General features: G+C 41.6%; 2 protein-coding genes across 7 annotated transcripts; both read left to right on the top strand.

Annotated features, from left to right (window-relative positions):
- Position 1: 1 nt before the first annotated feature.
- On the top strand, positions 2-7,122 carry LOC144003093 (uncharacterized). 5 transcript variants are annotated; one of them, XM_077498918.1, is made up of 7 exons: positions 2-211; positions 1,021-1,229; positions 1,602-1,691; positions 1,764-1,853; positions 2,549-2,659; positions 2,834-2,957; positions 4,280-7,122. In XM_077498918.1, exons 1-7 carry the CDS (start codon positions 187-189, stop codon positions 5,914-5,916), a joined length of 2,286 nt encoding a protein of 761 aa, XP_077355044.1. In that variant the 5' UTR covers positions 2-186; the 3' UTR covers positions 5,917-7,122. The 5 variants fall into 5 exon arrangements, with proteins under 5 accessions (XP_077355044.1, XP_077355045.1, XP_077355046.1 ...); XM_077498919.1 differs by having other exon boundaries at positions 2-446; XM_077498920.1 differs by having other exon boundaries at positions 2-960; positions 1,101-1,229.
- Positions 7,123-7,935: 813 nt separating this feature from the next.
- On the top strand, positions 7,936-22,063 carry ints13 (integrator complex subunit 13). 2 transcript variants are annotated; one of them, XM_077501139.1, is made up of 18 exons: positions 7,936-8,341; positions 8,420-8,670; positions 8,746-8,820; positions 8,969-9,171; positions 9,269-9,349; positions 10,098-10,188; positions 10,845-10,973; positions 11,288-11,311; positions 14,544-14,628; positions 14,706-14,798; positions 14,876-14,965; positions 16,288-16,466; positions 16,537-16,701; positions 16,792-16,946; positions 21,018-21,248; positions 21,336-21,466; positions 21,600-21,732; positions 21,854-22,063. In XM_077501139.1, the coding sequence occupies exons 2-18, from the start codon at positions 8,446-8,448 to the stop codon at positions 21,888-21,890; spliced, it is 2,127 nt and encodes a 708-aa protein (XP_077357265.1). In that variant the 5' UTR covers positions 7,936-8,341; positions 8,420-8,445; the 3' UTR covers positions 21,891-22,063. The 2 variants fall into 2 exon arrangements, with proteins under 2 accessions (XP_077357265.1, XP_077357266.1); XM_077501140.1 differs by lacking the exon at positions 11,288-11,311 and having other exon boundaries at positions 7,937-8,341.
- Positions 22,064-22,102: the final 39 nt, after the last annotated feature.

The following is a 22,102-nucleotide window of genomic DNA, read 5'->3' as shown; positions in this document are numbered from 1 at the left end:
CATTGGAGCTTTTGTTTTGGAAAGCTACTAGCCACGGTCGCCATTATTCTTCCTGGCTTGACGTTCGAGAAAAAGACTATTATTTTACTTTTATCGAATATTTTTAAACAAACAGCACGTATTCAGTTTTTTATGTAACTGGATTATTACTCCCGTGAGTTTGCAACGTTGACCAGCGGCCACAGAATGGAGAAGCGGTCCGAGGGTGTCGGTAAATTGCTAAGCTAACCATAGCGAGCTAACAGCTGCCGCCAAGAACAGTTGAATAAAATGTGACGCATTCAATCTGTCGCTGGGCGTTAGATACAGACAGCCAAGCACGACCATAAATGTTGCCCGAACTCTTTAAAATGGGCAGCAATGCGAAGTAAAACCCGACACAAGTCCCTGCACGCGTGATTAAAATGAAACGTAGTTGCCCGGATGTTCCGATCGGCCGCTGCATGGTTGGTTTTGCTGCGTCCCTTAATGTTGTATGCACTATCAAAGAAAATTCGAACATTTGTTTGCTAATTAAAAATTGTATGCATTTTTTGTACTAATTTCGTTCAACGTGCATGGCTCGGCTCACTTGCGATGATTTGCAACGATTACAGTTTATGCTTCCGGTTTTTGCAAGATAAGAGTCTGCGCATATTATGCTCAATGACGTCACTACATTGCATAATTAACTTAATTAACTTGTACAATACTGTATACATACTTGGCCATAAGCCTACATTCATGATATCAAAGGTAATGTGGGGATTTGAAGGCATTGCGAGCAGCCCAGTCTGTGTTAGGGTTCCAAAAGAGAAAAGAAGGGGAAACAAAATAAGAGTTCCAAAAGACCGTAAAACGTGCCCTGTGCGGCCGCACATAATGCACATGCCAGAAACCACCATTGTGTATGTGCGGTGTGATTGGCTTGTTGAGCAAAGTCTTTCCCCATGACCCGAATGAGGACAAGTGCTCTGGAAAGTAAGTACATGGATGGTTATATTTTCTGCCCACTAACTCCTTGTTGTGTGACCCGCCCAGGTGCCGGATGTGCTCTCCCCCTGGCCTCCCTTCAACTGATGGCCTCACCGCTGCAGCTGACGTACTCGTTCATGTGGCAGGTGATCCGCCAGAGAAACATCAGACAGTACAAAAAAGTGGAGGAATTTGTCACCATGGTGACGCAGACGGTTCCAGAGCTTTTGAGTTTCAAGCAAACGGCCCAGCTCGTGTTGGGTTTGCGGGCAAGGGTAAGATGGTATCTTTATTGCCCATATGTACACAAGTCCAACTACTATATAGTAGCCTACAGTGGTACTTTGACTCACAAGTTTAATCTGCTCCACAACGGTCGCCCCAACTGAAGCGACTTCATAACTTAAAAGAAAGGCAACAAATTAGGGCTGCAGCTATCAAATATAAATGTAACAGTATAAGTATAATAATAGTTTTATAGTATAATAAATCTACCCAAGTAATTGGATACAAATTGATTTTGCATTGTTAAACACAATGTGCATGGGAGGTGCAGGTACGCAGTAAATTCTGTAGTGTTAATTTGACTCTATTTAGAGTAAATGCTACGAGTTATTCAACAACTAATAACTAATTTTTTCTTTTAGGTCATTTTGGATTTGCTCCAGGTGGAGGGCCAACCCGACTCCCGCGCTATTCAAACGCTAATAAATAAACTGAAGATTGCACCCGCAGGGGTAAGAATGCGAACACTCTCTCTTTCCGAGGTGTATGCAGCGTGAAACATTGAATCATTTCTGTCACAATAGGACGTGGAAGTGGAGAAATGTCAAACTAACTTTATGGTGCTGGTCCAGAATCTGCTGAAAAGCCCCGCAGAGAGGAAGCTCTTCTTTAAGGTACACGATGCCTTACTGAAACAATACATTGTTGGGCTGGGGTCCAAGTTGCCATGGATAATATGGATATAATAATAAATGTGTATAATTATGTCAGGTTTACCTGTTTGACATCTATTGAACGTGACACAAAAAGGAGAGAAGACACTCAGTTCAAGGCTCGCAAGGAGAGGAACTGACTGATGCAATTCACTACTACTACAAAAATCCCCTCCTCACGCTCTCTTTTTATTTGGTTTCCACGCCCCTAGTTACATAGGTGTTCCAACCCCTAATAATTCAAATGCAAAACATAGTTGGAACACACTGTACTCGTTTGTCTTTGTGTTGTGCATGTGAGTGGAAGATTGCTGAGTACATGTGTGGTCAAGTTTGCAATAATTTCTTAACAGAAAACAGGCTGCTTCAGCAGACTGGCTCTAACCATTCTGCTGCGTTGATGTTCTGGTTCTTGAGCTTCTTGACTCATCTTCTGTCAAGATAACATATAGCTAGGCTATGTGAATGTGAGTGTGAGGCAGAGCAAAGCATTCTTCATTGCAGCAAATGTATGACTTATATTTCCAATTATTCCTACAAATAATAATAGCAACAAAAGCTATCTCCATAGTAACCGCATTGCATTGCTCAGCCTTCCCACTTTTGAGGCTTTCCGCTGTCAGTGAAGCTCACGCTTTGGACTTTCCCTCGCACAGGAAGTGTTCCCGGTTCAGTATGGCACAAAGTTTGACACGGCGCTGCAGACTCTGATCGCGGGCCTGGTGTGCAAGTTGGAGCAACTGCTTCCTGTTCCCAATCTCTCCCAGGTATGCATTCCATCAAACGGGAAAAAAACACGAAAACACACCACATAGGACCTCTCCATTATGAGGCCGGCCACGAGTCGCCTGCACTACCTCAACTGAACATTCCATGCCAAATGTGGTCATTCGCATTTTAAGGCCTTGTAACGTTATCAGAGTCATCTTGTTCCACCTCAGCTCAGTTCCATGATTTCATCGGAGCCCGCTATGCTGGAGGCATGTGGGGGCGTCATCCCCGTAGGTGCTGACCTCAAGACTCTCCTCCAGTACCAGCAGTCCAAAGGACTTATATCTGGGAAAGGTATGAACTAGCTTGCTTCCATTGCACATTATCAGATTTAACACAAAATGGCACCATTACAGTAAACCCCTGCCCATTCGCCAACATCGCCTTCATGAAATCAGCGCTTTAGAACTAGAACTTTATTGTTTTTCATGTCCAATTAATACCTTTAAATACACATTTTGCCCATTGTTGTCGACTAAAAATGACATCACCTGCTCAAGGATCAGGTGATGACCAATCATGGCTCAGTTTGCTAACGTCACATGACCAAACCCTGAAAACAGGTCAGCCGTGATTGGTCGGGATGTGATTTTCAGTACACAACAAGTGGCAAAATGTGTTTTTAAAGGTATTAATTGTACATGAAAAATAATGAAGCTATCAAATTACTGTTTGTAAGATATTAACTTATTGCTGCTGAAAATGGTTAAAGGAGTCAAATAGCCCGTTGATATGCACTGTTTAACTGTTAGCAGACGCTAACCTGAGCTAACACCAACCAACTCGACACTTATTTGCCCCACCTTCTAAAGCCACATACACTCAAAGTCAGAGATATTATTGTGTGGAAGTTGAGAATGGCAACTCCAAGTGGACAACAGTAACATCTGCACCTCACATGCTGATGTTGTTTAGTAGCACATAATTTGTTTATTGATGGAGTAATTGATTCAAAATATATTTGTGTTGAATTGCCTGTTTAAACTATGAACTCATTCATTCGCCGCCATTTTCACAGAAGCAGTCAGCCTAACTTCCGGCTGTTTTACTGGATTTTGACTGATTTTGCAAGGCCCACAGAATATTGTGTTCTATTGCTTTAAAAACATGGAACCTGCCAAAAGAAAGATTAGAGTCTCTTTTTTTCATCAGGAAAAAAATTTATATTTCTACCTGTTTCCGTTTTACAGCAATTAGCGTTAGAATATGGCTAAGTTTAATCATTTTTCTCAAATCTCTTTAGAATTTTGAGTAATTCAGCTTTTTGTCAACATGGCCCTGGTTGATCTCCTTTACTCTGCTGCCGCCTTCTGGCCGTTTGTGGAATAACTACCTTTTCTGAAACCATTATTTGCACTTGAGAGGCTGCATGAAAGCCTAGTCTAGCTCTAGTCTAGCATAAACAAACAAAAACAAAAAAAAAACATTAAAACGTATAAATATGTCTTTGGGACACAAACATTTAAAATAGAACGTATTTATACGATTTTGGGAGCAAATGAGTTAATACAAGCAATTAAACCGTTGTGGGCGTGAGTAAAAGTAAATTACTCACTTTTTTTCGAGTATTCGTCTGTTTTTATTGTGGATCTTAATCAAACCTTACCCATGTGCAGCAACCATCTCGTCTTCAGTGGGCGACTGCGTGCTCTCATCACTCGCCTTCCGACCCAAAGCCGCCGAGACTCCTCCGCCGCCGCCGCCGCCTCCTCCTCCTCCTCCTCCTCCTACGCCGCCGCCCGCAGTCAGCCCTCCGATGGCGAGCCCACTCGTGCTCGCCGACCAAGACGACTCCGGCGACATGTCGAACGACTCGGACGACGAGGTGGTTCTCATCACCACTTCCCAGGTTGGTAACGCAGCCAGCAGCGGCACGGCAAAAAGCGTCCCCAAAACGGTGGTTCCCGATGGGAATGCGAGGCAAAGCAAAGGAGTCGACGAGGCGGCGGTGGCGGCAGAAAAGTCAGACCCGCCGCGACCGCCCTTAAAATCCATCCCCTTCAAAGTGGTGGCGGTGCCGGCGAAAACGGCCAACTCCTCCGTGACGAAAGACGGCCAAAAGCTCCAGACGCAACGCGTCACCCTGCACCAGTGGGTGTCACAGATCGCCACCAACACCATATCCCTCCCGGCGCTGCCGCCGCTCCCGCTCGACAGGTTCGCCGAGGATGACTACTCGCAGCCCAGCATCCGCCGAAAGAAGCCAATCCGCCCGCCCGCCGACCGCTTCAACTGCAGCATGTGCGACAAGAGCTTCCCGTACCAGTCCAAACTCATGGACCACGAGCGCATCCACACGGGCGAGAAGCCCTTCGCGTGCACGTCGTGCAGCAAAAGCTTCCGCACGCAGGCCTTCCTCAACAACCACCTGAAGACGCACAGCGCGGCGCGGCCGTACGCCTGCGGCCAGTGCGGCAAGTGCTTTGCCAAGCTGCAGAGCCTCAGCAAGCACATGCTGGCCCACAGCGGCCAGAAACCCTTCTACTGCGACGTCTGCAACAAGGGCTTCACGCAGTCCACCTACTTCAAACGGCACATGGAGTGCCACACCAGCCAGATGACCTTCCCGTGCAAGCACTGCGACAAGAGTTTCCCCACCGCCTTCAAGCTGTCCAACCACGAGCGCTGGCACACCCGCGACCGGCCGCACATGTGCGAGCGCTGCGGCAAGCGCTTCCTGGTGCCCAGCCTGCTGAAGCGCCACATGGGCTACCACATCGGCGACCGGCAGTACCTGTGTTCGCAGTGCGGCAAGACCTTCGTGTACCTGTCGGACCTCAAGCGCCACCAGCAGGACCACATCCCCAAGGCCAAGATCCCGTGCCCCGTGTGCCAGAAGAAGTTCTCCAGCAAGTACTGCCTGCGGGTACACCTGAGGATCCACACCCGGGAGAGACCGTACCGCTGCTCCACCTGCGAGAAGAGCTTCACGCAGGTGGGCAACCTGAAGGTGCACATCCGGCTGCACACCAACGAGCGGCCGTTCAGCTGTGACGTGTGTGGCAAGACGTACAAGCTGGCGTCGCACCTCAATGTCCACAAACGGACTCACTCGTGCAAGAAGCCGTGGATGTGCGACGCGTGCGGCAAGGGCTTCACCGTGCCGGGCCTGCTCAAGAACCACGAGCTGGTGCACCTGCGCGAGGCCGACCCGGACTACGTGGCCAAGCGCAAGAACAGGGGCAAGCCGAAGAAAAGCTCGCTCAAGAGGAAGTTTGACGAGGAGGAGGAGGAAGCCATCGATGAGTATTGAAGGAGGACAGCGGGGCCTTGAGATACGAGCCATCGAGAATTCCACTAATATCTTACTTATTGCTATTGCTAAGTAGCATCTGTGTTGCTGTGCTTTGACCCTTTAAGTGACAGATTGAACAGAAAACATTTCAGCAACATACTGTGCAGTGCTCTGAGTCTATTAAGTTTGTTCTTTATCCTCTGCGTAGAGAAACTATTATTAGCGTTGTACTAGTGACCTGAGAGAAAAGTTGAGACATCTTAATGAGTATTTGTCTGTCTTTTGAACACTGCCTTATTAAAACTCTTTGACTGCCAAAGACGTTTCATGATGATTAGTAAAATTCCAATGAATGGAATGCGATCTTTCATTGAGTAGCCACATTGTATATGTAGTAAAGGCAAACAATATTCTTTTTGCCTTGAAAGATGAGTTAAAATGCTCAAAAGCGTCTGGCACTGTGGATTTTTTTGTTTTGTTTTTATAACGCCTGGCAGTCAAAGAGTTAAGTGGCCAAGTCAGGCCAGTCCATTCAATGGATGCAGCGACTAAAGCTTTTTTGTTGTTGTTGCTATTTTACTTATGTCATTACTGTATGTTTTGTATAGAGTACAATATTTTGGAGTGCTGTTTCTCCTCCATTAAAATATACTTTAAAGCGATTTATTGTGGAATGGAACAAATTCAACTCGTGTCACAAGGCATCACTCTTATTTTGTAAAGCACTTGAGGTATATCCAGGTGAAGGCATAAAAAGAATCTTAACCGGACATTTGGTTTCCAACTTTATAGTTAGATCGGCAGCTTCTTAGCGTTTCTTTTTTCTTTGCTTCTTAATAGATTTTCTTTCCTAACGTTTTTTTTCGTACGCAATTACTGAGATGAAAGGCAAGCATGGCTATTAATCACTTTAATTTGTAAAACAAAACGTGAGATAAAACGTTTGAAAATTTTTGTTGTTATATTCCAGTGCATGAGACTGCTGACTGTGATGTGTTGTATTCTTAACATTTGAGTACGGCACAGCTCTGATTCAGCATTTTTTTTTTGGAACGGAGTTTGCTTTCTATTAGATGGGAGTGTGTTGATTACAACTGTAACCTGACTCTAGTTTTCATTGTCATAGTATTACGCATTTTCTTTTTTTTTTAAGCAAATGTGGTGAAGTTGTCACATATGTCTGTAACCTTAGAATATTAAAAATTATAGCAAAGGATTACATAATTGTTGTCATTTTGCATCCTCATTCATCTTCATACTGAAGACGTTGACCATTAATCCTTCCGGCTGTAGCTGAGGCAATCCTCCTCTTAACACTTAAAATGTTTTGTCCTGATGACATTTTAATAGAGTCCTTCATTTTGCCCCCCTTCTTCACTCCTTTGGGGTTTCAAGATAAGCCAATCAAGTCTGCCATTTATGTTTAATTGATGCTCCCTTGCATCTACTTCTCACTATTAAAACCGGCCTTTGCAAAAAAAAAAAAGATATCTTGTTTAGTAGAGGGATCTTGAAGTTTGACGCGCTGAGCGAGAATCTGGTGGCTTTGGAACGCATGGTTTGAATTAATGCTTAGTTTTATGTGTGGTACGCTATAATGTGGGCTAGCCTTTAAAAAAAAAAAAAAAAAAAGCAAGTGGACTATCAACAAGGAGTGAGTCACTTCCTTTCCTTCCCCAGGAGACCTTCCCCAGTCATTATGGCCAGCTATCAGTATGAGACCACATTAGTTTGTAACTTAATCATCAGACTGGACTGTCTGTTGTCAAGGAGACACAGTGACATCTCATATCGAAGAATATATATATATATATATATATATATATATATATATATATATATATATATATATATATATATATATATATACACACACACAAATGAGATAGAAATGTTTGTTCAATTAGTTTGTTATTATTTATTTACGTTATTTATTTATTTATTTATTTTTGGTTTTTCTGTTATTCATTCCAAAATCAATGTACGTACAGTCATTCTGTCTCTTCCGGTAGGAACATTTGAGGCCGGAACGATTGGCATTATTTTGGGGAGATGGTTTTTGACGGACCACCGCCGGCCCTATATCCGCTAATAACAATCCTAACTACTGTATTTTGTGCTGCGGTGCACTTTGGAAACCATCATGGAGGACTGTGATAAAAATGAACATATTTAATTTCGTGATGAGCATCCACTAGTCGCTGGTCATAAAAGTGAATCGGAGCGGGAGGGAAACGAAAAAGCTCCGATCGGCCATCGTACTGATGACTAGCGCGATAGTCACTTTAGCATGTAGCCTCTCTGTTTTGTAGTCAGTGACATTAACATGTCTTTACAATAATTTGAGATTTATACATGTAAAACCTATCTATCTGTAAAAAGTGTAATTATGTTTCAAGCGACCATTTCCTGACCGGGAAGCTTTTAAGAAGTTTTTCCTCACGTGAGTAATAAAAACATAAATATTGATGTGTCTGATATAGATATGTTACATTTGATTGTTGTCCCACTGTTCTTGTAGTTCAGCATTCACCTTATGCTTACAAGATGAAGATGTTCTCAGTAGCCCACAAGACTGTCTTTGTCGTGGACCACTGTCCCTACATGGCTGAGTCCAGTCGTCAGCAGGTGGAGTGTGATGTGCTAACCAAGAGCAGAGGCCAGGGAGTCATCCCTCTGGCCCCAGTCTCCAAGTCTCTGTGGACGTGCGCTGTCGAATGCTCCATGGAATACTGCCGCATCCTCTATGACATTTACCCGTTGGACAAATTGGTGAGCGAGTCCTTCGGTTTTGTTCCTGCAAGGAGAAAGCAGATGCTTTCAAGTGAAATCTATATTTCTTTACAGATTAACTACATTGTGAGTGACTCGGAGTTCCACCTCTTGAATAGCTGGAAACGTGAATGCCAGAGCACTCACGAGGTTAGTTGCATTCGACTTTTATTGAGTGTACAGTACTGCATTTTAATAAATTCTTCACAGCACAGCGTTGTTTTAATCACAAGCCCGCGATTTTGCACAACTTCACATGTGGACTACGTACGACTACTTACTTTCCCTTGTTGGACAGCTCATGTCATCGCTGGCCGCGGTGGGGCCCCCCAACCCGCGAGAGGACCCCGAGTGCTGCAGCATCCTGCACGGGCTGGTGGCAGCAGTAGAGTCGCTGTGCAAAATCACCGAGCTGCAACACGAGAAGCGTATCGCACTGATGGACATGGCTGAGTGGGTAGCCAACCGGGGTCGAATTATTTGTCTAACGAATGCTAAAAGGTAAACTAACACAGTGATGAAATGTTTTTTATTATCATCATTTAAAAATGAAAACTAGTGTTTTTTTTGTTTGTTTGTTTTTTTGTTTTTTTTACAGTGACACTCATGTACGCATGCTGGAAGACTGCATTCAGGAGACCATCATGGAGCAAAACAAGCTGGCAGCAGGGTCGGACAGGTCAGTTTATTTTGTATACATGCTGACTTACTGGACATCCATAGTCGCTGATGCATTTCATACTATTTGCAACTTGCAAGTAGTTTGTCGTGTATCTCCATTGATGAACGAGGGCTTAATGTATAGTTAAGGAAAGTTGTACGCACACAGTTGTACAGTACATACAGTGGATATAAAAAGTTCAAATTTTTGCAATTTTTTTTATATAAAACAATGAGATCAAGAAAAAATAACATTACGACTCATTTAAATGAGAGCCAGTGCACAGCTGCCACCATTTCAAGTGCTTCCGATAAACCTCAGATAACGTTTGACATGTTTATTTTTTGCTTTCTAGCATATGCCTGAAGGTTTTGTGTTAACAGTGACTATAATTTTGAGTTGTTCATAATTCCCTCACCCTTGACTTAAGGACCCATTATTATGCTTCTTTTTCTGTATGATGAGCAACGTTTGCATCCAAGTAAAAAGTTCAGCATTGGTTATATCAGTCCAAAACAAATTCTCCCAAAACCATATTATGTGTTTATGTGTTATGACTCCCTCTGTCATGTTATTAACTCATTCCCTCCCAGCAGCCATTTTCAATGGCTCCTGGCTATTTTACTCTGTCTCATTTTTTATACCACAAAAAAAAGGTATTTGAACAGGGGTGTGTAGACGTCTTTTTTTTTTTTTTTAATAGCCACTGTACATCGCACCTTTACATTTTATTTATTATTATATAGCACCTTATTGTCTGTTTCAGGCTGATGGCCATCCAGCAATGTGAGCTGGTCCTCATTCACATTTACCCCCAGGGTGACGACACGCTGGTGTCGGACCGGCCCAAGAAAGAGGTAGGTGCTTGTAGGAATAATTGTGAATAATAAGTTATCATACATTTGCTGCAATGAAGAACTGCTTCTGCTTGCAATGAAGAATGCTTTGCTTTGCACTCACATTCACATAGCCTAGCCATATATGTTATCTTATCATATATTTGCTGCAATGAAGAATGCTTTGCTCTGTTCCCACTCACATTCACATACCCTGACTATTTGAAGATGACTCAAAAAGCTGAAGAACCACAACATCTAACGCAACAGAATGGATCGAGCCAGACTGCTGAGGTCGCCTGATTTCTGTTAAGAAATAATTGCAAACTTGACCACACATGTAATCAGCAATCTTCCACTCACATGCACAACACATAGACAAACAAGTACACTGTGTTCCAACTATGCCTTGCGTTGGCATTTTTAGGGTTGGAACACCCATGTAACTAGGGGTGTGGAAAACCAAATAGATAGAGAGGGTGAGGAGAGGAATCTTCAGAGTGCAGGAGTGAATTGTGTCAGTCAGTTCCTCTCCTCTCTGCTCGCAAGCCCTGAACTGAGTGTCTTCTCTCATTTTTGTGTTGTGTTTAATAGATGTCAAACAGGTAACCCTGACAGTGCTTAAAAAGCTTCCTTATGACGATTTATGGGAAAGGATTTATTCTTGATTCCTTCAGGTGTCGCCTTTGCTGACCACCGAGGTTCACAGTGTCCGCGCGGGGAGGCACTTGGCCACCAAGCTGAACATTCTTGTCCAGCAGCACTTCGACTTGGCCTCCACCACCATCACTAACATTCCCATGAAGGTACGTGCCCTTTGACAACCCCCGGCATCCACACCCACATGCACATTCAAATATCACTTTATGTCTTTGCTTTGTAAGCATGTTCTCATGAGCTGCATGCTTTGCTCCACTCACGTCCGCTTTGAGTTCTCACTCTTTTCGCATGTTCGCTCTCTACGCGCGAGCCCCTCCTCAAGTCCAGCCACTCGCTTTATTTCACACTCTGTTTTTTTTGTTTTTTTGTTTTTTTTTTATTCGTTTTGGTACATCTCACCTGCATGTTGACGCGACTGAACCCTGCTGCTGGTTTCATGCTGTATTTTCTGTTTTGCTAGCCCACATTAAATGTTTGCGAACAGGTTAGTACTCGATTCTCGCACATACACACGCACGTGAGGAGGAAGGGGCAGTGTCCGAGTCATGTGTCGTGTATCTTTTTTTTTTTTCTTTTTTTTTTTTTTGTGTGTGCGTGTGTGTGTGTGTGTGTTGTAGACTCTTTTGTTGCAAATGTTCATTTGAATGACGTGAGACGTTCCAAGAAAGGCAACTATGGTCACATTGTCGGATTCAATTGGGTTGTCTCCATTGAAATGAATTGAAAATCCATTCATCCAATCCATCACCCCCGAAAGCAACACAATTTCTTTTGTCAAGTTTTTTTATTTTATTTTTATTTTTTTTTATTTTTTTTAAATCAGTTACTGTTCAGTAAAGTACCACCAGTATTAGGAATGGTAGTATAGCATAGTGTAGTACAGACTTCCCCAATCTTGGTCGCAGAGTGCCAGCAGGTTTTAGAAATCTCTAAAAGAAAAAAAAGGCAGGTTGTATTCCATTTGTGCAGTTGTAGCACCCTCTGGTGGATACTTCATTATTGCAGTTGAGTTTGCAGTAGGAACTCTTTGGCCACTGTTATTATCCATCCATCCATTTTCTCAACTGCTTGCTCCTCACAAGGGTCGCGGGGGTGCTGGAGCCCATCCCAGCTGGCTTTGGGCAGTAGGCGGGGACACAGAGACGAACAACCATCTACACACAGAGACACACCTAGGGACAATTCGGAGCGCCCAATCAACATGCCATGCATGTCTTTGGACTGTGGGAGGAGACCGGAGTACCCGGAGAAGACCCTCGCGGGCACGGGGAGAACATGCAAACTCCACCCAGGAAGGGCGGAGCCTGGACTCGAACCCGAGTCCTCAGTACTGACAGGCGGACGTGCTAACCAGTCATTCACCGTGCCATTATATTATATTATATTATATTATATTATATTATATTATATTATATTATATTATATTATATTATATTATATTATATTATATTATATTATATTATATTATATTATATTATATTAGTCATCAGTGCTGGGAGGCGGATGTGCCAGCTAACCAGTCAACTTGGGATATCACGTTAAGGGCAATATCGTGATATCGCGATATTAAAACTGCCACAATATCGTCGTCGTCATGTTCACAATATTTAAAAGGAACACATTTGTTAAAAAAAAGTCAGGTTGATTTCCATTTGTGCAGTTCTAGCACCCTCTAGTGGCTAGTTTATTAGTGCTATTTAATTTTCATTAGGGATGTTTTAGCCTTCTATGTTTAAAATCTATGCAAATTGTCACATGAAGGGGAACGTAATTTGCTTGTGAAGCGATCAATGTGTGCTTGCATTACCAAGTAAGTGCCTCAATATTGTTATTAGAGATTGTAAGGTGGTTTATATACATTGCTGTTATGTACAAAAGCACAATATAATGTTTTTTTAGTATGAGCTCTCTTTTTTACAATATTGTGATCTTTTTTAAATATCGCCAACACTCCCACAATATTGTGATAATTATCCTATCGTGACCTTGATATCGTGATAATATCGTATCGTGATGTTTGGATATCATTACATCCCTACAGTCAACCACCGTGCCGCCCATATATATATATATATATATATATATATATATATATATATATATATATATATATATATATATATATATATATATATATATATATATATATATTAGGGGTGTGAATTGCCTAGTACCTGGCGATTCGATTCGTATCACGATTCACAGGTCACGATTCGATTCGATACCGATTAATCCCGATACGAATTTATAAGTCGATTGTTGCGATTTTTTTTCATTCAAATTTAGAAAATACTAATCAGTAAGCTTGTAGAGTGTAAGATTTATATGAAAATGTATTATTTATTTATCTGAAATTTCAGTCTTATAGAGGTTGTAATCTGTTTCATGTTTGAACAGCATTAAAATAAAATATTAAGGCTTAATGTTCCGTTCATATAACATTCTTCCATGCTCAAGGTGTGAATCCTAACCCGAAGTCAGACGTTTTGTTGAATATTTTTCCATTAAAAATGGAAGTTTAAAAATCGATTCACACACACAAAAAAAAAAATAAAAAAAAATAAATAAATAAATAAAATAAAAAAAAGGCAATGATGATAAGACGTTGAATCGGTAAGACTACCGAATGAACAATTCTGAGCTCTTTAAAAAAATAAATAAATCGATTCAGCCGCCTATTGAATCGATTCGAGAATTGCGCGATGTAGTATCGCGATATATTGCCGAATCGATTTTTTTAACACCCCTAATATATATACATATAGATCGAATCGTCAGGGGTGTCGTACCTGACGATTCGATCCGTATCACGATTCATAGGTCACGATTCGATTTGATACCGATTAATCCCGATATGATTACAAGCCGATTGTTGCGATTTTTTCTACTCAAATTTAGAAAATACCGTTCAGTAAACCTATACATGTACATTGTAAGATTTGTATGAAAATGTATTATTTATTGATCTGAAACTTCAGTTTTATAACTGTGAGCCACTGTATTTAACAAACAGGTTGTAACTTTTTTCATGTTAGAAAAGCATTGAAACAAAATATTACGGTTTAATGTTCCATTAATATAACATTCTTCCATGCTTAAGGTGTGAAAGTTAGACGTTTTAAAAAAAATATTTTTCCATCAAAAATGGATGTTAAAAAAATCGATTTGGCTGCCTATTGAATCGATTCGAGAATTGCATGCTGTAGTATCGCGATATATTGCCGAATCGATTTTTTTTAACACCCCTATATACATACATACATAATCATTCACCCCTGTAATCGGGTTTGGCTCTTTTTTTTTTTTTTTTTCCCCCCCACCCAAGAGGCTGTGAGTCTTGCAACTAGTAAGTCTTAGGTGCTAAAAAGTAAATGTTCAACTGGAATGAGTTTGATCTAGCAAATACATTGTGTGATCCACAAAATCATTGGGACCAGTGTTGCCTCTTCTTCATCTTTAAGTGTGTTCAGTGTCTGTCTGTTCCTCCTCCACTTTCCACTTACAGTCGTCACCCACTGTGTGATCCTGACTACATCAATTCAGTGTTTAAACACACCTTTTATCTCTTAATATTTAGCTTCCCCAACTCCTCTAATTGAAAGCCTCATTCCTGAACCAGAACATGAAAACAGCAGTGTGTGCGAACGTGTGTTCTTTTCCTCAACTTGATCCGAACATGTTGTATTTTGTTTGTGTCTCTTCTTGCGGCCGGCCAGGAAGAGCAGCACGCCAACACGTCGGCCAATTACGACGTGGAGCTGCTGCATCACAAGGACGCCCACATGGAGTTCATTAAAAGTGGTGGGTAACCGTAAATCGCTTCAAAACTTTACGAGGCCACATTTCTATTCATTGTCATTTGTCGTTTTCTTGCACAGGAGACTTACACATGGCCGGCACCAGCACACGGGAAAATGGACTGAAAGAAACGGTCACGCTGAAATGGTGCACACCGCGAACCATCTCCGTTGGTGCGTTCAAGCCTCACCACGGGGGGTGGAATGATTTTGAAATGGTGTCCTAATTTGACTACTTTCCACCCATTTAGAACTGCATTACTGCACAGGAGCTTATCGCATCTCCCCCACTGACGTCAACAGTCGTCCCTCGTCATGTTTGACCAACTTTCTCCTGAATGGTAAGTCGGCCGCCATGGTGGTTTACTGTGGTCTGTTAGGGCTCAAGCATTAGGCTGTTTAAATCGCCATAATGCATAAACACATCAAATTCAAAAGCACACATGTTTAAGGGAGTAACGACTCCCCAAACCTCCCTCATTAGTGTGGCCTTGGCAGTTAGGGAAAAAATAAAATAAAAAATCACTTCACTCCCAACACCAGTTTAACCGACCGACATGAAATGTATATCATAATGGCACACACAAAAAAAGTCACAAGAATATATGGATTTATTTATGTATATAATATATGGATTTTTTTACAGTGTTCATTGTTCAATAAAGATGGGGTTTTCGTCCTTCACTCTCTCTGATTGGCTGAGTCCATGATACATGTGTCCGTTGCCAAACCAAAGTTTGCGTTTCATGCAATGTCAAGATTCCCTTGTATCGGGTTTGGTTGCACCATTACACCGTTAAACTCTATTTTTTCTCAGTTACACCATTGTTAAATTAAAATGTTTTTGCTTGGCAGTGTGATGTGCAAATTTTCGAATGTAAAACATGTGACTTGCTCAATTCACAGGCAGCCAATGCTAAATTGCAAATAAGGCAATGGTTCTCAACAGTGTACTACTAGTACTACTACTAGTGTTACTTCAAATAATCATTGCCTAAGTACAGTTCAGTGTTATTAAATTTGTAGTACAATACCTTTTTGTGAATGGCCAAAGTTGGTCACATTTGTTTTTTGTCTATTTGTCAGTCACCACATGGACGAGAACTTCAGCAATGCGATGCCTTTTTTTTTTTTTTCTATTTCTTGAAAAATAATAGGTATGGAGATTCTGCCTCACAGCAACAGAATGAATGTATTCCATAAGAACTATTTAAAGAGACTCATTGAGCCATTTTCAGCAGAAAAAGTTAATATTTTATCCAGAATGAATTTGCTAACTTCATTATTTTTCATGTACAATTAATACTTTTAAAAAGGAAATTTTCCACTTGCTGTCGACTGAAGATGACATTGCCTGTGCTGAGGAAGTAGGTAACGACCAATCATGGCTCACCTGTTTTCTGGGTTTGTTCAGCAAAGTGAGCCATGATTGTCCGTTACCTACTTCCTCAGCACAGGTGATGTCATCATCAGTCGACAGCAAGTAGGAAAAAAACATTTTAAAGGTATTAATCGTACGTGAAAAACAATGAAGTTATCAAATTCGTTCTGGACAAAATATTAACTTTTCACTGTTGATAATTGCTCAATGAGTCAAGTATCTCTTTAAGAACTTTGGTTGAATTCAATCTTCTCCATCCATATGTGCTTTGGTTGTCTCCAGGTCGATCGGTGCTACTGGAGCAGCCGAGGAAGTCCGGGTCCAAGATCATCAGCCACATGCTCAGCAGCCACGGCGGCGAGATCTTCCTGCACGTGCTCAACAGCAATCGCTCCACACTGGAGGACCCGCCTTCCATCAGCGAGGGCTGCGGCGGCCGTGTGACAGACTATCGCATCACCGTATGTTTGATCTAAAGAATACCACCCAAGAGTCTCCTGTTTTTTTCTGATTCCTTTTGTCTCTTTTTAGGACTTTGGCGAGTTCATGAAGGAAAACCGCCTTACTCCCGTTTCTGAGGCCTTGCATCATCCGGCAGCGAAGTTGCCGGCGGAGCGAGCCAAAGCTCAGCTTGAACGCCACACGCGTTACTGGCCCATGATTATCTCCCAGACCACCATTTTCAACATGCAGGCAGTGAGCACCTCTTCCATCGCCATCGCCGCCCGAATCAATCTGGCATCCTTCAGCGTAATGTTTTCGCCTTTTACTCTCCCATCTTATTAGGTGGTTCCTCTGGCTAACCTGATTGTGAAGGAACTTCTGACTGAGGAGGACGTTCTCACGTGCCAGAAGACAGTCTACAACCTGGTGGACATGGAGAGGAAGAACGACCCACTTCCTATATCAACTGTGGGTTCCAGAGGCAAAGGCCCCAAAAGGTCGGTTTGTAAATAACTTCCTGTGTGCTGTTTTTCATATACGATACATAAAGAGTGACATGATCAGAAATCAGGGACAATCACGGCAGTTTGAGCAGATCGTCAGGCTGAACGATTGATCGTTTTAGGACGGAAATTGCAATTGTAATATGTGTTAAGATACTTGCACATTTGGATTAGTTTGTAGCTTTGTCACCTTTTTAAAATGTGTTTAAATCTCCGATCAATTTCACCCGATACCGCATGAGCTGAAAATCACATGATCTGATTTCTGATCACGTGATCAGATCAGGATATCCCTAACAAATGCAAAATTCGAAAAGAAGCAGACAAGAATGCATGTGATGCTTTTCTGACCTTTTTAACAGTAAATATTTACCTTTTCACATTTAAATAACCCAACCAGAAATAATTCTATTATGGTTTTTACACTTTTAGGGGCTCGGCACACGTTAGGCGACAAGCGACAGCGAATTACGTATCGAGGTACTTGTCGCCGCACACGGGAAGCGACAAGCAGTTGCGACTGACGTCACCCTCTAGCGCGGCTTGTTGACAACAGATTTAATTGGCTATTAAATTGGAGGGAACCATTGTAAACGGAATGTTCCACTCCATAGTTTGAGGATGAAGATTCACAAAATATTACTGGAATGAACTGAACTATTGTTGGTTGCTAAGTGTCCTGTCCACGTCACGGAAATCATTACATGAAATATAAAACTGGATGGTCGGACACTGCTAAAATTAGATCCTCCCATTTTGCCTAGCATACTCTGCGTTTATTGGCTCGTCAATAAAATCCTCGCTGATTGGTTGAAGCCTCAGCGACAGCCTCGGCGACGCGACAAAAGTTGAACATGTTTCAACTTTGTAGTATCGCGTCGCGGACCTACCGTGCACGTCTATGTGTCCGCGCGCGATTTTTCACTTACACGAATGTCGCGTGTCGCCAAGGGGGAGGGAGGAAGGCGATTTTCGCCTTGTCGCCTTGCTTCCATAGGAAATGAATGGAGAGCGAGCGACGTCGCCTCCCGTGTGTCGAGCCCCTTAAACTCACCATTACTGTGACGACCAAAAGATTCAGTTAAAATACCATGATATAAATTTCAGGCCATATTGCTAAGCCCTCAGTCTCTGTTTGAAGCAGTTAACTCATTCACTGCCAGTCATTATAGAAAATTTTTACATTTCCAATACTCACGTGATATTACATTCAATAATTATATATAAACCGAATCTACCAAATAACAGAATAGACTCCCTACTTTTTGTCCCGTCCCGTTCTTTTATAATTGACAGCAGAAAAATGTAGGTTTGCCAAAATACAGCCATTTCTCCCATGGACTCTGAAACTAGAGGTGTGCAAAATTTCCGATTCTTAGATTATTCACGATTCGGCCGTGGAACAATCGAGAACGATTCACAAAAGTCCAAATTCCGATTATATAAATATGCCAAGGGAACCGAAACTAAAAGTGGACCGGAGCGAAAAGTACGCGGAACTGAAACGCAGTAGCGCGCGCGGTCTTCGGGACGCTTAATGGGACGGACCGAGAGTACACATCCACAACTCACGCCTCGACATTCAAAACAACAACAAGCATGGCTGAGCTGACCAACCCACCTCTTCGTCCGATCAGACCTGCTCCGAAAAGGCAAACAACTTCAGGCGGAAGTATCAGCTAGCTGGCTGCAGTGCGTCGGTTAGCGTTCTACAGGGCGCCGCGCAGTGATACGAACGAACGAACAGAAAAGTAGTGGCTGGCGGTAATGGCGTCTGACTTTATTCAGAAAAGAGTATTGTGGTGGAAATGTATCACGCTTTTGAAAATAAATAGTTTTTTTTAGAAGAAAAACGCTTTATTTCCGAGACCCCAGCCAGCTTGCTGGACTATTTTCCTCTCGTCCAACGTCGAACCAGAACTGGTGTCACCGAACGCTGTCAGAAAGAAGTCAGTGCTGATCGCACACACGGGAGGTGAGGATCAAATTGAGATTCATGTTAAAAAAGCCGAACGATCCCTTTAATGTTTACACGTTCATGTTTTCACAAGTTAAAAAGCAGAAAAGCACTTGAGGGTTTTTTTTTTTTTGTACCTCTGAGAAACTTTAATGTTTACATGTTCATCTTTACACAACTTAAAAAGCAGGGAAGCACTTTTTTTTTTTTTTTAGGCATTTGTATTGAAGTAGTAGTTCACATTGTCTTTCATTTATATCTCAGTGCACTTTTGAGTGGATAAAAATAATATATTTTTGCTCAATGCTATGTTTTATTCTGTTGAAGACTGAATACTTAAAAGCTGTTGTTACAGAATGAGGACTTGAGTATTTTATTTACTGTTTTGAACTGTTAACTTGATACTGAAATAGTAGTTTATTTAGGCCTGAGAGGACTTTTGTACTATTTTTGTAACTAATGTACGAAACATTAAAAGCACCAAAATACATTGTTTTTTTTCTGCTGCCTGGGGGGAAATCAATAATCGTTTTATAATCGAATCGTAGCCTCTGAATCGTAATCGCAATCGAATCGTGAGGTGCCCCAAGATTCCCACCTCTATCTGAAACTGTGTTTATTTCGTATAAAATGGGGCAATGATGTCATCTACCGGTGGTTGGGCATCAGTAAAGTTGTTTCCAAGTTTGATATTTACAGTGGAGCATGCTCAGATTCGCCCCCATTTAACACCGCTCTAAAAAATACAATTGACAAGTATACTTGTCAAAGGCAGTGAAAAGTCTGGAGCAAAAATACGGGAAAAGATATTTGCATATGACCTTACACATACCGGTATTTACAAAGAAATGTACATTAGTACAAAATGCAAATCATTTTTTGGTTATTTTTTTATTATTATTATTATTTTTTAAGTGAACCATTTTAAAAAGCTTGAAAATGGGCGACCTCCCACACAACCTCTTTAGTGTCCTTTCATTAGAGCAGTGCTTCTCAATTATTTTCTGTCATGCCCCCCTTAGTAAGAAAAAAACATCGCCACCCCCCCACCCCCACACGACTATAAATAGTATCATTTGTCTATAAAATTGTTAAAAGCACACCTCTCCATAACACTGTATCCGTATTAATGTATAAGAGAATAAAAAAAGAAAGACATATGGACCAACTTAGAACAAAGAATAGCTTTATTAACTGTAACAAAAAAGATTTAAAGTGCATCTGAAATTCAAAAATAAAATTAAATCCTTAATTAAACTATAAACATTTTTTGACTGACCATGTCAAACTATATCATACGGAAAAATAAAATTACATAAAATCAATAAATAATGCATTCAAACTGATCACCAACATTAACTCAGGAGCACAGTATTTCAAATAAATAAAAAAAAACTTTAACCTGCAAAACAAAAATATAAAATCATTTTTGCTGATTTTTTGTTGTTGTTGTTGTGTGCAAAACGCACATGCTCAGTGCAAACAAAACCCCTACACCACCGAGCGAATGCTCCCCGTGCACACTCTGCCAATAATGAGCGCCACTGCCCCCCAATGTAGTGGAGATGCATTGCACTTTATTCTAGGACAGTAAAAAAAATAAAAATAAAAAAATAAAAAAGCATGTTCCCCGAGGTCAAACGCGCTCCCCTTGATGGAGCCTGGCGCCCCCCTGGGGGTGCCAGGCTCCACTATTCGAGAAGCACTGCATTAGAGTAATAACTTGAGAAAAGCTTTTGATTGTGTGATGTTATTGCACTGCCACTTAATTTGAAGAATCGAAATTGCAATATCTGTCAGAAAATTGCTATTCTTCTTTTTTTTTTTTCCAAAATCATTCGGCCCTAGATAATCGGTATCCGCTGAAAAAGATCGACTTTTGCTTAGTAAGAAAAAAAAAGAAAAAAAAAAAAGGAGTGAGACGTGGAAAAAAATTGTTCGTACGGCCAACAGTCAGGTCAAGCCAAAAGGTAGTATAAATAAATGAAGCTCACATAGCGAAATCGTCATTGTTTAAATAATGACAGATTAACAAATGTGACATATTTAATTGCATTGTTTATTATGTAAGAAATGACGTGGGCTCAAAAGATGTTTGTCCCCTGTAGGGACGAGCAGTACCGTATAATGTGGAACGAGCTGGAGACTTTGGTGAAAACCCACGCCGGGGCCACCGACAGGCACCAGAGGGTCCTGGACTGCATCGTCGCCTGCCGCAGCAAACCTCCCGAGGAAGAGGAGAGGAAGAAGCGGGGCAGGAAGAGGGAGGACCGGGAGGAGCGGGTAGACAAAAACGGGGGCAAGGATGTCGAAGACAAAAGCTGGAAGGAGTCAGAGAGGCAAGTTATTTTAACACATACGCAAACTTGACAGTTTATTAAGTAATCGTCGCTTGACTCTACTTTTTTTTTTTTTTTTTTTTTTAGGGTGAAAAGTGCGCCGGATAAAGAGGATCAGGTTTCGGAAGTCATCAAGGATTCACCGGACTCACCAGAGCCACTTGTCAAGAAACCACGTCTGTGCACTGACGAGGTGGAGTCACTAGAGGGCGCAAAAGGTACTTGAATAAGGGTTGTGTTGTTCTTTCCCCAACTGCATCTGGGCATTATTGGAGCATGAACGATGCAGAAAAATCTTTAACATTAACATTGTAAACTCCACACTGCATCTTTAATAATGTTTGTCGCCAGGTCCCGTCTCGCTTCTCTCTCTGTGGACCAATAGGATCACCGCCAAGTCCAGGAAACGCCGGGAGTTAATGGGCAGAGCGCACTCAGTCAACAGCAAGTTTGAGCTGTACCAGCACCTTAAAGATGAAAACGGGTGAGTTGGGAAAATTACAAAAAATAAATAAATAAATAAATAAAAATGAAAAAAAATGGACTTGCAAATGCTTGGATGTTAAATTGAAATAAGAAGTTAATTGCATTTTTCCTGTTTTCAGGATGGATGTTCATGAAAATGGCAAGGCCTCCAGATGATGCTTTTTCACCAAGCAGCGGTGCCTCTGTATCTTTTAAGCTTGGGTGTCAGGCTCACCCAGGCACGATATGCCAGTGAAATGAGGAATTTCACATTTTATTTTTAACCATTTTTGTAAATATACCATTCATGTATTATACATTGCAATAAAAGTGGACACTAGAGAATGGGTTGTGTTATGCTCACACTCTTCTTTATATGCACCCTACAT

Source organism: Festucalex cinctus, chromosome 16, assembly GCF_051991245.1.
Source record: "Festucalex cinctus isolate MCC-2025b chromosome 16, RoL_Fcin_1.0, whole genome shotgun sequence".
In the NCBI taxonomy this organism is placed as follows: Eukaryota; Metazoa; Chordata; class Actinopteri; order Syngnathiformes; family Syngnathidae; genus Festucalex; species Festucalex cinctus.
This window is presented reverse-complemented; position numbering and strand designations above follow the sequence as displayed.

Coding starts and splice junctions, on each gene's coding strand:
- LOC144003093 (XM_077498916.1), top strand. CDS start 930: ATGACCCGAATGAGGACAAGTGCTCTGGAAAGTAAGTACATGGATGGT. Junction 1,230..1,601: donor TGTTGGGTTTGCGGGCAAGG/GTAAGATGGTAT, acceptor TTTTTCTTTTAG/GTCATTTTGGATTTGCTCCA. Junction 1,692..1,763: donor TGAAGATTGCACCCGCAGGG/GTAAGAATGCGA, acceptor CTGTCACAATAG/GACGTGGAAGTGGAGAAATG.
- ints13 (XM_077501139.1), top strand. CDS start 8,446: ATGAAGATGTTCTCAGTAGCCCACAAGACTGTCTTTGTCGTGGACCAC. Junction 10,974..11,287: donor TCACTAACATTCCCATGAAG/GTACGTGCCCTT, acceptor CTGTTTTGCTAG/CCCACATTAAATGTTTGCGA. Junction 14,629..14,705: donor CATGGAGTTCATTAAAAGTG/GTGGGTAACCGT, acceptor TTTCTTGCACAG/GAGACTTACACATGGCCGGC.